Below are 14,290 nucleotides of genomic sequence, written 5' to 3'. Positions count from 1 at the left end.
ATTTAGCCAAGGTCAATGCAGTGACCTCAACCGAGAAATTCTGATTCTAGTGCTGCCCGGTGAGGTGGTGCATGCCTGTGGTCCCAGGGGCTCGGGAGGCTACGGCAGGAGGATCGCTTGAGTTCAAGGCTGTGTCGTGCTGTGATCGCACCTGTGAATAGCCACTGCACTCCAGCCTAGGCAACACAGCGAGACTCTATCTCTAAAAATAAAAAATAAATAAATAAAAGCAAACCTAGTGCTGCCTGAGCTAAAGCCGGGAAATCTGTGAAGTGTTTCTGAACGGCTTTGACAAGGCGCCCGGCTCTGTTCCCCGATCCCTGCTTTGGGGCAGTTCCTCTTCCCCACCCCCAGCCCTTGCCCTAGAAACCAAATGTGCTCTGTTGTCGTTCCATGTTACCAAACAAAACCCACTTTCAGATTCCTGTTCATTCACTCATATGTTTTTCCTGTCAACAGAGGGCTGTGTGGGCCAGCAGGAAGGACCAGGAGGTAGAGGTGGCTCCGTCACCCCATCCTCCCTGGGCACGAGGGGCAAAGCCCGTTTGTCTTCCCATCTCACAAGAAGCGGGGGTTGGACCAGGGCTCTTTAAACTAATTGAGCCGCAGAACCCTCATTTCAAAGGAAAAATTCCAGGCAAGCCCAGCGTGTCTCTCAGAGGCCAGCGAGCTGCCCCGGGCAGAGCTGTGTTGGGGAAGGGGGTCTCTTCTGCACAGACTCCTCTGAGCTTCTCCTTGGACGCAGCCGGAAACCCACTGGCCTGGACAGAGTCTATCGGCTCCTGGGGCTCCTAGAGCCAGGAATCTGGGATCTGTGATAGTCGGTGATGCCTGAGGTGCTATGTGGGCAGCTAAATGCCTACCTGGTAACCCCCCAGCGGGACCCCCACACCCCATCCCCCCGACACCTGTGCTGCCTTGCTGGCGGCATAAGGGCCCCGGAGGGACCTGCCCGCAAGGCCAGGCTGTGCCCAAGATCCCGCCTCTGGGAATGAGCTGCCCAGGAGCCTTGCCATAGAGCAATGGCATCTGTCCCCATGCTCAGGGCCATGGGGTCAGTCCGTCCTGGCACATTTTCTGGTGGCCAGAGGACAGGCTACTCCCCACTCCCTCACCCATTTGTTTTCCCTCTCTTGTCTTCTCCCTTTTCTGAGAGCATGTTTTTTATTCCTCCTTCCCTCACTCCCTGCTTCTGTCAACAAATGCTGGCTGGTCACCAGCTTTCCGTTCCAGGCCTGAAGCTACAGGGCAACAGCAAACTTGGAGGCTGCCCTCAGGGCAGAGCCTTGACCCAGAGACAGCAGCACCCTGGAGTGATCGAAGCCAGGAGGACCTCCTGGAGGCAATGGTGACGAAAGGGCACCAGCATGTGAGTAGGAGTTAGCCCAGGTCGGGGAGGACTGCAGCTGGGGAGGAGGCGGGCATCTGGGCTCAGAAGAGAGGCCTGGAAACTGCAGAGCCTTAGCGAGCCCAGGTGTCTGAAGAACCATCAGCCCTCGGTCTGGCCGAGGTATGGAGTAGACACTGGGGGACCATCGGGCGTGGGTGAGATAAGCTGCCCAGGACACAGGAACCTGGTGGCCAAGGGCTCCAGGGGCTGTTCAAGAGCTGGAGAATGGATCCTGAGGGTGACGGGAGCCCGAGGAGGTTTTCAGCAGGAGAGGCAGAGCCAGGGCCTGCATTTTAGAAGCTGATCTGGCTACATGCAGCTGGCGGTAGGGATATGGTGAAAATGGGGCTCCCCCTCCCCTTCTCACCTCCCAAGCCCCTCCCTCTCCGACATGCTCCAAGCAGCCCTGGTTCCCTTGAGATCCAGCACCGTGGACAGAACGGAGGGGGCGTTGGGCTGTCTGCTGCTCATCCCAGCCTGGCCCAGCCTCGAGCGAGGCAGCCCGGACCTCTTCGCCTCCAGAACCATGGGTCTGGAGGGTTAGAAGCTCCATTTCCACAGCTGGGATGCTTGATTTTAGGGTCCTCTGAAAATGGCCTGTTTGTGAAGAGAAGCTCAGGCCTAGAGTAGCATCCAGCCCACTTCCAGCTTCTTCTATCCGAATCCCAGCTCTGACCAGCCCCTTCCCCAGCCCTGCAGCCCCTCTTGGCCCTGGGTGACTGTCCTCAGTGCCCTCACTGCCACCCGCTGTGCTGGGGAGGGAGGTCCTATCCCCAAACACAAGCTCTTTGTTCCACCCTGAAGCTTGGCCCTCAGCCCTGACCCACTGCTGATGGAGTTTCCTTGCACTTAATGAGCTGGGGTCAGCTGAAGGATGAGGAATGGGCTTCGAGGGGCTGGTGACAGGGGCGGGAGCACAGGCAACTCTGGCTACAGCTTTGGCCCCTGTCCCTCCCCTGCTCAAATCTCTTCCATGGATCCCACTTACTCTAGGACAGTGGTCCTTAATCCAGGGGCAGTCCTGCCCCTTGGAGGACATTTGGCAATGTCTGGAGACATTCTTGGTTGTCATAACTGGTATCTAGGGGATAGAGGCCGGGGGTGCTGCTAAACATCCTGCAACGCACAGGACAGCCTCCGCGACAAAGAGGTGTCCGGTCCTAAGTGTCAAGCGTGCGAAGGTTGAGAAATTCTGCCCAAGGCCCTCACCCCACATCCTCCTCTGGCCTGTCTAGCCGCGTGGCAGTCGCTCCCCACGCTGCAGGCCAGGAACCTCCTGGAACCGACTCCCACCTCTGCACCTCTGCACCTCCGCTCGGGCTGCCCCCTTGCTGGGGTGCCCTCCCAGCTGTGCTCCACTCAGCTAAATCTCATTTCTCTCCCCCCTCTTCTACCTGTTGGGGCCCTGCCCTGCTGCCCGCACCTGCCCCAGCTGCCCCTCCCAGAAGCTGCCTCTGACGCTGTGATCCCTTGATCCTGCCCTGCCTTGGTCACCCCCGGCCCACTCTGCCCCTCCTGTGTCAGTCTGGACCCCAGCCCCTCCTGCCTTGCCCTGGAGCAGGACTAGGCACCTGGGTGCTCAGTGCAGACTCAGAGCAGCGATACACAGTGGGAAGCATGTGGGCTGTGAAGCCAGCAGGACCGGGGTTCGAATCCTGATGCTGCCACTTCCTAGCAGTATGACCATGGGCAAATCACCACATCTCTCTGTGCCTCGGTGTCCTGCTCTGTAAAATGAGGATAAGTTCTCCAGTGAGAGATCTATGAGCTCATGCATGAAATGTGCACATACTTTTCCTTCCCTGTCCCCTAACAGTCTGGCTGGTTCACTCCTCAAGGTGCAAGAGGAGGATGATTAGAGTCGCCCTCCTGCCACTCCCCCTGAAGCTGAGCTTACACTAGGCTGCTGGGGCCATGAAGGGACAGGGACTTCTAAAGCCACCGCACTGGAAACTGGAGGCTGAGCAGTCTGGTGAGGCTTCCCGTGCTCTTGAATTCCCACCCCCGTGTGCCGCACTGATCGGAGGAGGCTTGTACAGCCTGCAAAGGACTTTTATTTGCATCAAGTCATTCATTCATTATTCATTCAACAAACATGCAGCAAAATGTGCCGGGGCCACAGAAATGGGGCTCCAAGGTGCATGACAGAGACAGACCCAACATGCTGACTGGCAGATTGATGAACAAAGCCACAAATGTGACAGGGCTGCCCCCAGAGGTCCCCCGGTCTGGGCGGGGTCTGGGTGGGGCCTGGATGGAGCCAGTGAGGCAGGAGGCCCGGGTGGGGGCTGTAGAAGGTGCAGGCAGGGGTGGGGTGTGAGGACACTGATGTGAGGAGGGGGGCGGGGATTGCAGGGGAGAGGGAGTCATTGTCGGACCTGGGCAGGGGATGGCTAGGCTAGAGGAGGAGGAGCCTGCAGGTAGGACTGACCAGGGATGGAGAGAGGTGGGTGGGCTCCCAGGAGACTCTGAGGTCCTGAGGGGTGGGCGGGAGGCGAGAGATTCAAACAACAGCAGCGAACACAAATAATCACAACAGCCAATGTGGACTGAGCGCTCACTCTCTGCTGGAGACAGACAGAATTCTGACAGTTCTCAGAATTGTTAAAATAAGAATTAACACTGTTACTCCTCTGGCAACCTGTGAGACAAGTACCAGCATAATCATCCGATCCACAGATGGGAAAGCCAAGACGCAGAGAAGTCCCATCATTTTCCCAGGGCCACGCACCTGGCGAGTGGCAGCGAGATGGTGCCAACTCAGGCTGCCGGCCCAGGCCTTGCCCTGACCGACCCGCCAGGGCCTCCCCGCTGGGAGGGCCCGTAAGAGGGCGCCCAAGCAGACTCCCTGGGTTCTGCAGTTGGGGCTCCATTGGTGGCCTTGGGAAGAGCAATTCTGGGGCAGGAGGTGGTGTTGAGAGCCACGTGGGCCATGGCTGGATGTGGGCCGGACAGCGATGCCGTGAGGAAGGGGTGGGAGAGCGTCGTGGGTTGAAGGGCAGGGCTGGTCCTCAGGCCAGCAGGAGGGCAGGGGATGCTGAGCCCTGCGAGCAGGATGGCCTCAGCCGGGACTTGGCTGAAGGAGGCGGGAACTGGAGCGGAGACACCTGTGGACTTGGAAGGGGCCTGGAGGAGCCGGGGGAGCTCCGGCCTCACGCCTCTCTGGCGGCCACACTCAGTGTGCCCTCGGCTGTGCGCTGCTGAGGACGGGGCCTTTGTCATGGGGGTGGGGCACAGGGCGAGCCCAGCAGGAGGGAAGCAGAGACAGAGAGATACAGAGACTGAAACAGAGACACAGAGACAGAGAGAGATGCAGAGATAGACGCAGAGAGATAGAGACAGAGAAACAGAGAGAAAGAGGTCTCTGAAAGGATGGCCTGTCCCCTCTATCCCATCGGAGACCCAGTCTGAAACAAGAGCCCCATAAGCAGGGAGAAGGGACAGTCAGCCCTACCCGGCCCATGACAGTGCTGGCAAAAGGAGAGACAAAGGGTCTCAGAGCAGGGCACCCGCCAGAGCCCCTGGTGTCCTGGCTTCCAGGCCATGGAGTCAGCACAGCCCCTTCATCAAGGACAGGCCTTACCAGGAGGGAAGGGTCTCTTCCTCCACCCTCACTCTTACCTCACTCCTACCCCGAGAGAGGAGGATGCCGACCTGGGACAGCTCCCAGAGTACCCAATGAGTGGCTTCAGGGCCCGGAGCCCGGTGCCTGCTCCCTCCGCAGACCCCACCTGCCCTCCTGCCCTCTGGCTACCGCCAGTTTAGCGTCATGCTGCGGCTGGGGGCTCCCGGCCCTCCACCGCCCCCATGGACACTGCCACCGCCGTGACTCCCGATGCCAGCATCCCACCTTTAGCCAAGGTTGGGCGGAGGTGGGGTGGGGTGGGGGACAGGCAGTCCCTTCAGCTGGCTTTTCGGCGCAGTCTGTGGAACTCCAGGGTGGGAGCGCGGGGCCCCCATGCCCTCACGTTCTCACTCACGGGCCCTGGTGGCCTCGGCCTGCACAGAGAGCCCCTCGCGGGCACCGCCGCGGCTGGTGCCCGCACGCATGCATGCCCGTGTGCACACGCACAGAGGCGCTCTGGGAATGTAGGTCACGGCTGGAACGCCTCGAGCCCGGGGTGCGGGGATCCAGCCATCCGGGCACACGCTTCCAGATTGGACAGAAACCTGCCCCTCCCTCCTCCTGCCTCTCCCTGCTGCTCCCCTGCAGTCAGTCTGACCGGAGGCCCCCTCCGGCTTGGGCTCTGCTTTCCCCAGGAATCCCACTGGCAGAGGCGCTGGGACCCTGGCTCTGCCGGGGGAGGGGCAGGGCTCCGTGTCCCCACGGCCTTTTCTCTGTGTCTGTCTCTGCGCTGGACAGTGTGGAGTCTACAGGAGATGGAGGGATGTGCTTCCCCCTTGAAGTGTTCTAAGGCACAGCCATGAGCTGTCCTAGGACGAGAGGGAGAACAGAGCGGCCTCGGCCAGGGGGGTCAGCGCTGGCTTCCTAGAGGAGGTGGCAGAGCCCCAGCTGGGCAGTGGAGCAAAGGCGTCAGCCAGCCTAGGAAAGGAGACAGTTCTGACACACGCTGTGAGGCCCCAGGGGCTCCCATCCCTCCCCCTCTCAAAGGTCACATCTGGCAGAACCAACGCAAACTCCTCTACAGAAAACTGCTGAATGGCCCTCCAGGCCCTTCAGACACAGCCAGCCCAGGACACCGTTGTCCCTCCCACCCAGAACCTGCACTTCCAGCGGTGCCCCCTCAGTATGGACACCAACACCCCCTGCCACCCAGGCCGGCGACCAGGGTCATCCTGCCCTCTTTCCTCACCCGCCCCCATCTCAGCCACCAAGTTTTTGGTCCAGCTTGCCAGGCAGTTCTCAGCCCAGAGGTGCAATCAAGCAGGGAAGCAGAAGGACTCCACTTATCAGTGTGCAGTAGGGTAGCAGAAAGCCCAGGGGCTCAGGGAGCCCAAACAAGGTAGTCCAGGCAGGCTTCCTGGAGGAGGCGACTTGAGCTGAGACCTCAGGATGAGCAGGATTGGCCAGGTGGGAGGTATAGTAGGGAGAGCTGAGAGGGGAGAGTGTTCCAGAAGGGAAACAGCAAGTGCGAAGGTGAGAGAGGAGAGAGAGGATGACATACTCAAGGCAGAAACTAATTCACAACGATGGGAATGGAGAGAATGAAGGGTGTGGCGTGGAGATGAGAGCCGAAGTGTCATCTGAGGGGTCAGACCGTGAACCGCCTTAAGGTCCTGTTAATGAGTCTGGATTGTATCCTGCTGCAGTGGGGGGCGCTGTGGGGTTTTTAAGATGCCCATGAGTGGCCCCCTCTGGCTGCACATGCAGGATGAGTTGGGACAGGTGGAGAGGGAGAGCCCAGGAGGAGGCGGGGCAGCCGTCCAGGCATCCAGGGTGGGGCCTGGTTCCTCCTTCTCCATCATGTCCTGGGGTTGGATGGGAGGACCCCGGTGGACCCCTCCTCTTGGGCCTCTGCACCCTGGGCCAGTTCCATGTGCTCCAGCCGTGACTTCTTGGGAGGACCCCCGGCTGAGAGGGGCATGGCTGTGGCTCTGGAAGGCCTGGGGTGGGCTCCACAGCCCAGGGCATGTCAACCCCGCAGAAGGAGCAGGCCGGGCAGCGGGAGCAAAGGGCGGGACTTGGAGCATCCAGCAGTCAGCCCGGGAGGCCAGCCGGAGAGAGCACCCCGGCATACCTGGGCCTGAAGGGAGGGGCCTTCTTGGAACAGCGAGGCCGGAGCAGCAGTCCAGCAACCTGGGTGTGAGTCAGGCCCCGTCTCTCCAGGGACTGGAGAAAACGGAGGTGGAACAATATGCCAGGAAACACACTGGGGGGTAGGACAGCTCAGGGGACCTGCCCATGCTGCTGAGTGACTTAACGAAGATCTGCCGCTCTGCACCAGGCCGGCCCCATGATGGAAGAGGAGCCGGCCCCACGTAGTCACTGTCCAGGACAGTGTAAGAAGCAATTATCTGTCCTGCTCAGTGCTCACAGAAGAGCATCCTACAAGGTGGCTACTGCTGTCCCCACCCTTCTGGTGAGGTCGAGGCTCCAAGACTCTAGTGGCTCTGCTCACAGGAGGTGCAGCAGACGGAAGCCCAGGCCAGTGGGTGGCTGGTGCAGTCTAGGAGGGAGCCCCAGAAGCAAAATGCCTTTGCACCCTGTGCGCACAGGAGTCCTCTTTCCCACCAGGAGCCCTCCCACTGGGGTGCCCCAGCTCCTTTCTCCGGGGCTTTATCCAGGCTCTGCCCCGCCCCACCGCACACACCCCTCCCCTAGCTCCAAGCACAGCTCCCACCCCCAGCCAGCCTCCAGCTGCTCAGGCTGGGCGCACAACAATTAGGCCCCTCCCCATCCGGCCTCATTGTTCTTCTTTATTGTCTTTTCTTCCTGATTTAGCCTCTTCCCAGAGTTGGGGTGGGGGCTGCGGCTGTTCACCCACCTGCCCAGCCCAGGAGGTTCACTGGCCCAGGCATGGCTGCCAGCAGGGCTGAGGCTCTCCTGGCACGGGAGAGGGCAGTGATGGGGACAGGAGTCCCTGGGCCGGGGAGAGACAGCCCAGAGTGGGGGAAAGAACACAGGAGTCTGGGAGTCCTGGGTTTGAATCACAAGTGTTCCTCACTGGCTGTGTGGCCTGGGGCCCTTCTCTCACCCAAGTACTAACCAGGCCTGACCCTGCTTAGCTTCTGGGAGTGTTCAGGGTGGTATAGTCCTAGACCCTGGGGCCCTTCTAATCCTTGATTGTCTCCTCTGAGTAATGGGGCTGTCCCCTCCCCTGTGAGGAGTCAATGGCTCCATTCCCATGGAACACTTAGCATGGAGCCAGCACAGTAAGTGGGATCCCAGCTCCGCCTCTTTGGCCTCCTTTCTTCGCCTGTAGAGGGAAGGACCCCAGGTGGGAGTGCGGCCCCTCCTGTGCCCTCGGCTTCCGAGGCCCAGCCAGCCTCGTCCTGGACAGAGCCCTTGAGTAAGATGGAGTCTAGATTCTGGCATCCCTCCCCCACCCAGGTAGGCCAGGCTGGTATCAGTTCCACAGATGGGGAAACTGAGGCTCCACCAGGGCCCAGTTCTTTGCCCAGAGCCTGCTGGGTTAGCTGCATGGCAGAGCCAGGGGGAAGCCCGGGAGGGAGGGCAGTCCGAGCAGGCCTGTGTTCCATCCTCACAGACACAGCCCTGGAGAAGGGCCGAGCAGGCCCCGGCTCAGAGAACGGCTCCATAATGGGACAAACCCACGTGACTCTTGGCTCCGCCATTTAGTAGCTGTGTGGCTTTGGGCGAGTCACTCAACCTCTCTGAGCTTCAGCCTCCTCTCTAGAATGAGCATGAGAAGACCCACCTCCCTGGGTCACTGGGAAGGGAAGTGAGATGCTGAAGGTGAGGCATATTTTGGGGTTATTTTATGATTATTAACTGTTGCCAGCTGACATTAATCCCCTTAACGGCATCTGCAGCCTCCCCCTCTCAGGGAGTTGTGCCAACAGGTCCCCCGACAGCTTTCAGCCCCAAATAGCCCTCTCTTTAGACCAACACTGTCCCAACAATGGCCCTCTCTGCTGCTCGCCTTCCCCGGCTGAGCTGACGGTCCCCGGTCCCCGAATGGCTTCAGCAAACACTCCCTGGGAGGCAGGCCTGCCACGGCACACACGGAGGGGCCTCCAGGCGGCAGCCCTGGCACAGGGAGGGAGCGAGAGAAGATCCCAGGCTTGGTAGCTGGAGCAACCTGGGTTGGGATCACTGTGCTCACTGTGTGGTCTGGGCCAGTCACTTGGACCCACAGCCACCTACCAGGTCTGTCACGAGGATTCAAGAAGACAATGTAGACACAGGACCGTGCTTGGGGGCGGGCATGGAGGAGGTGCTCCATAAGTGGCCCTGGGCATTGCAGCGGCAACGCTTGGAAGTTTACAAAATCACATCCATCTGCCTCTCTACTGGCGTCTCCCAACAACTCTGGGGCAGATGTCCTTGCTGGTTATCGTCAGGAAGAAACTGAAGGTTCTGAGCGTCTGAGCTGCCTGTTCCACCCCCATGATTTCCAAAGCAACCAGCCCCTTCTGGAGCGCTCATCCCAGCCGTCTGTCTGAGCCCAGCTCCCTCCTGTGTGACTCATAGACTCACCCCAGCAGGTGTCCACACGCTCTGGTCTCTCCTCTGGGGTGACCTAGGAAGCAGCAGGGCAGGGCTGAGTGTGCCCATTTGTCAGAGGAGGAAGCTAAGGCTGAGCAAGGAGCAGGGACTTGGTCCAGGCCACCCAAGAACAAAGAGCTGTCCCTCAGGGCACGGACCCTCAAGTGACAGCTAAGGAACCAAAAGTCCAGAGAGGGGGAAGATGCCCGAGGACACAGAGCAAGTTAAGGGCAGGATCCAGCTTGTGCCCTTCACTCATTCACTCCCTCCCTCACTCACTCATTCATCCACCCAATGAATGAGTGTTAAGCGCCTGCTCAGTGCCAGGAGCTGTGCAACACCCGGGAATATCGGGAATATCGTGGCAAACAGGACACAGCCCCCGCCCTCAAGGATCCTTTGTCTCAAGTGGGAGTCAGACCAGCGACCGGGCAGTGAAAATACACCCTGGCCGAGGAAGCACCCAGAGCCCCCATGCACAGGTGGAGGCGGCATCTGGGAAGTGGGAGACAGCAGGACCCGAGGGGACCGCACACTTTGCAGAGTGAGGCTTTCTCCCTCGAGCTGGCCACTCCCTCTTGTCCCCTTCCTTGGAAATCGCAAGGCAGATGGGGAGGACGTCTGAGCTCGACCTGTCACACAGCTCTAAGGGCTGACACCAGAGGGGACAGTCAAATTTTGTCTAACCCTCACCCCAATGTACACATAGGGAAACTAAGGCCCATGCGCCAAGGGCTCTGCGGGGTTCGCACACAGTGTCCAAGCGCTCCTCTTCCCCTGGCCTCCCTGCCTCTGACTGTTGTGCGAAAGACACCCCCCGCGCCTGTGTGCCCCTCCCCCGAGCTGTGGCCTGAGCCCTCCCTGGCCTTCCTGGGGCGGGGGGGCTCTCACCTGCGGACCACCGATGGGGCTCTGCTAGGTCCCGTCTGCTAAGAGGCCCTGGTGAGAAGCCTCATCTGACTCAGGCCTCCAGGACTTCAGTGCCCGCGGCTGCGGGTCCCTCACCATGCCGTGGCCAGACCCTTTCAGCCCCGGACACCGGTGAACAGAGTCAGTGTCGAGGATCCCCACCAGCTGACAGGGAGGGGGCCCAGAGTCCCAGCCCAGCTCTGTCCCTCCTAGCCCTCTCCCCAGCAAGGCTCAGGAGCACCCCAAGGAGCTCAGCTTTCCAATCCCCCTAATTGTAAGCACCAGGGAGCCCTCCAAAGTGTCTCCAGCCTCCACACCCATGCTGTCCCTTCTGCCTTCCCCCTGCCCTGTGCTGGGCCAGCCGCATTCATTCACTCCCTCACTCACGCAGCAGGTGTTCGTGGGCCGCTTACTGCGTGCCGGGCAGAGAGCTCTGCTCCGGGGGTACAGAGCGCTTAGAGATTAATGGGGGAGACAGAGGTTACACAAAAACACACAATATTGAGTGGTACAAATAAAAACAGGTTCTAGAAAGGAAAAGAGACACTGAGAGAGTGGGATCTAATGTGGGGGGAACATGGCCTAGGGAAGGCTTCTCAGAGGAGGTGACTTGTCAGTTGATGTTGGGAAGAGGAGGCAGACTTAGCTCAGGGAAGAGTGAGAGGAAGCGTGCTCCAGGCTGCGGGAACAGCACGTGCAAAGGCCCTGAGGTGGGAACTAGCTCGTTTGGAAGGTCGATTGGTGCAGCTGGCACCTAGAAAGGGAGGGGAGGCAGAAGAGGCAGGCCCAGATGCAGAGACCACGTGGGCAGCAGGGGGAGGGGGAGGGGTCCAAGAGGAGTCTATGTAAGAGACCGAGAAACAAATGGGGAAAAAAAACAGGAGAATGGCCTGTCGCAGAAGCCAGGTGAAGAAAGTGTTTCAAGAAGCAGGCTGAAGGTGTTTCGGACTGTTTATGACCTATCCTGCCTCCAGTTCACACATTGAAGCCCTAAGACCCGCACCCCACTGTAGCTGTATTTGGAGTTGGGCCTTAAGGAAGTAATTAGGGTTAAATGAGGTCATAAGGGTGGGGCCCTGATCTAATAAGATTAGTGTCTTTTTAAGAAGAGACACCAGAGATGCCTCCTCCCTCCCTGCTTCCTTCCTTCCCCCCCTCTCTCTCCCTCTCCTCATGCACACACTGGTGAAAGGCGATGTGAGGACACAGTGAAACGGCAGCCATCTGCAAGGCAGGAAGAGAGCCCTCACCAGAAACCAAATCAGCCACACATTGATCTTGGACGTCTAGGCCCCCGAACCACGAGAAAATAATTTCTGTTGTTTAAGCCCCCCCAGCCTGTGATATTTTGTATGGCAGCCTGAGCCAACTAGTACAGAGGGAACCATGGGCTTCTGCAGTGGGGAGTCACCTCCGCCAGGGAGCCTTCTGGACCCCACGTGCGGGGTCAGGCCTTCCCCACACCTTGACTTCCCCCCTCAAAGCACTTGCTTAGGAAAGTCACAAGATTTGATTTGTTCTTGGACCCCAAAGCCCAGTCCAGAGCCTGAAAGTACTGGTTAAGTGAATGAAGGTAGTACCAGGGCCCAGCCTGGGGAAGTGACCTGCCGAGGTGACCCTGCTCCACGATGGCCCCTTCCGCTCTGGGCCTCTGGGGCCGGCTGGGTGGGAGACGGCCTCTGGATAAGCTAGACCCTTCTCCAGCTGGGCTCCACTCCGTGCCTGCTTGCCCCTTCCTAAGGCCCCTCTGTCCCTCTGCCTGTTCCCCTGGAACCCCTCCCCTCCCTGCCTGACCTGCTTCCCCGGGATCAGCAGCCAGCTCCCGTGACAGGCCAAGACAAGGGGCTGATTGTACGCAGGGCCCTTGGATTAGGGTGGAGGCAGCCTCAGTTTCCAGCCTTGCCCTGCCCAGAGGCTGCCGCCAACCTGGACGCAGCAAATCGGGGGCTTTGGGTTCCTAAGACATCCCTGGACAGGGTCGGCTGCCCCCACCGCCAGGGTCTGTGCCCTCCATGGGGCAGTGTCCAGGCATCTGAGTGGGCCCCCACCCGTGCCTGAGCCAAGCTTCAGGTGAACAGCTCCGGAGGTAGGCGGGCCTGTCCCTCACCCTGGCTGTCTGCCCCCAGCCTCCCCAGGGAGCTCGTCACCAGAGAGCAGTCTGGTGTCATCTGTCTGTCTCCCATTCCAGCCTGGGAGCTCTTCCAGGGCAAGGGCTGCTCTGCTCTCTCTATTTTCTACCCTCTCCCCTCCCCTTCTTCTGTCCTCCCTCCATTCACTAAGCACCAAGGATTTGCTAGGATCGAACTCCTCATTCCTGTGCCCCTGACCCTGGCACAGAGCCTGGCACACGAGGGTCACTCAGCGTGCATCAGCCGGACGTCCCACTGCCCAAAGATGCCAGGTCCACGAGCTGGGCCTTGCCAAGCTTCCCTGAGGGTTGCAGCTCCAAACGTGGCAAAGGGCCCCTCTCCCTGGAAAGAGCTGAGCTCCCGCAGGAGGAAGGAAATTTGGCCTTGAACCTGTGCCAGGCAGCCAGGCCCAGCTGGGGTAGGGGGAGTCCATAGGGACAAGAACTCAGGTTTCTTAGTGGAACTGTGGTCCCAGGAGGCCCTGGGCCCCTAAAAGGCTCACCCAAGCTTGGATGAGGCCACCCCTTCTGAGGCCAACAGGGCATTCTCCCTGCTGGGCCCTCAAACCTGCAGCCCCCCACACTCAGCCTCGGTCCTTCCGTCATGCTCCTGCCCCCCCTGCTTCCCAGCCAGCACGTGCTGGGCGTCCTGGCCACAGGTGCGGCCTGGCTGAGCCGTCCAGGGGGCCGGGGAACCTGCATCCCTGGAGGCCCAAGCCTGCAGACACTGCCATGGAGGGACCATTCAGAGTCTTACAGATCCCTGCCCCAGACTCTCTGCGTCCCAAACAACTTTTCCCAACAATGCATCCAGGGCTTCTAGTTGCCCCAGAGACTGGCAGGGGCGGCTCCGGGTGGCAGCCTCTGGGGCCTGTCAGTGGGGAGAGCTTTCAACTCCAGCCCAGCCTTTAATTACAGGGTACGTCCCTGCTGCCTGCTCCATCCACACTTATCTGCAGGATCTCGCTAATTGAGTTCCCCGCAGCACAGGGCAGGCCCAGAACAGCAAGTGAGGCAGACAAGCAGGGGGCTGCAAACTTCCTTCCTTTCCTTCTTGGCCAAGAGCAAAACAGAAGCAGCTGAGAAACTGTCTCCCTCCCCTCTACCCTGCCAATGCCCAGAGTCCCAGGGGCTGCCCTGCTCGGGGCACCCCTCAACCCTGTGCCCTATAGCCCAGGGCACCCGTGCCCACCCCCGGGTCCCAAGACCAGACAGTGCCAGCTGCCTGTCTGCCTCCCCTTCAACTCGATTCCTGGAGCAGACAAAGTCCGCCTGAGCAGCCAGCGAGGCTGAAACCCCCAAGTCCGCACTTTGCCGGCACAGCCTTACCGTAGGAGTCGTCTTGGTCCAGGAGGGAGTCGGGCTCCATGGCGTGTGGGCCCCCAGCCCCTGGCCCCACCTGATTTATGAACCGAGGCTGTCTCCATGAGCGTCTGGGTTTCTCCTTTTGTATTCCATCTGGCGGCTTTTCCAACTAGATGACTGGGTATTCCTGCAAACAGGCCCCTTTCCAGCCCTCGCCTTCATACAGTACATTTAAAGTAGCAGTAACCTCTTTTTCCTACCCCCGCAGCCTGGCTGGAAACATTAGAAGGGACCGAGGCAGCGAGATGTCTAAAATAGGAAGACGCCGGGACGGTTGGCCTGGCTGCCCGCGATGCTGGCTGCAGGGATCTGGCCCAGCTGTGCAGAGGGAAAGCAAGAGGTGAGGCTGAGCTGAGCTTCGCATCTA

At 59.9% G+C, this 14,290-nt stretch overlaps 1 protein-coding gene across 1 annotated transcript in view; it reads right to left on the bottom strand.

Moving 5' to 3' along the window:
- The window catches only part of DAB2IP (DAB2 interacting protein), a 188,439-nt gene extending 174,397 nt beyond the window's left edge, over nucleotides 1-14,042 (bottom strand). The window contains exon 1 of the mRNA XM_069476743.1: nucleotides 13,888-14,042. Coding sequence (XP_069332844.1) covers nucleotides 13,888-13,927 — 40 coding nt within the window. The 5' untranslated portion in view covers nucleotides 13,928-14,042. The remainder of the gene's footprint in view (nucleotides 1-13,887) is intronic.
- Between the last annotated feature and the right edge of the window lie 248 nt (nucleotides 14,043-14,290).

This window comes from Eulemur rufifrons, chromosome 7 (genome assembly GCF_041146395.1).
Source record: "Eulemur rufifrons isolate Redbay chromosome 7, OSU_ERuf_1, whole genome shotgun sequence".
NCBI lineage: Eukaryota > Metazoa > Chordata > Mammalia > Primates > Lemuridae > Eulemur > Eulemur rufifrons.
The sequence above is the reverse complement of the archived record's forward strand: the minus strand, read 5'-3'. Positions and strand labels throughout refer to the sequence as shown.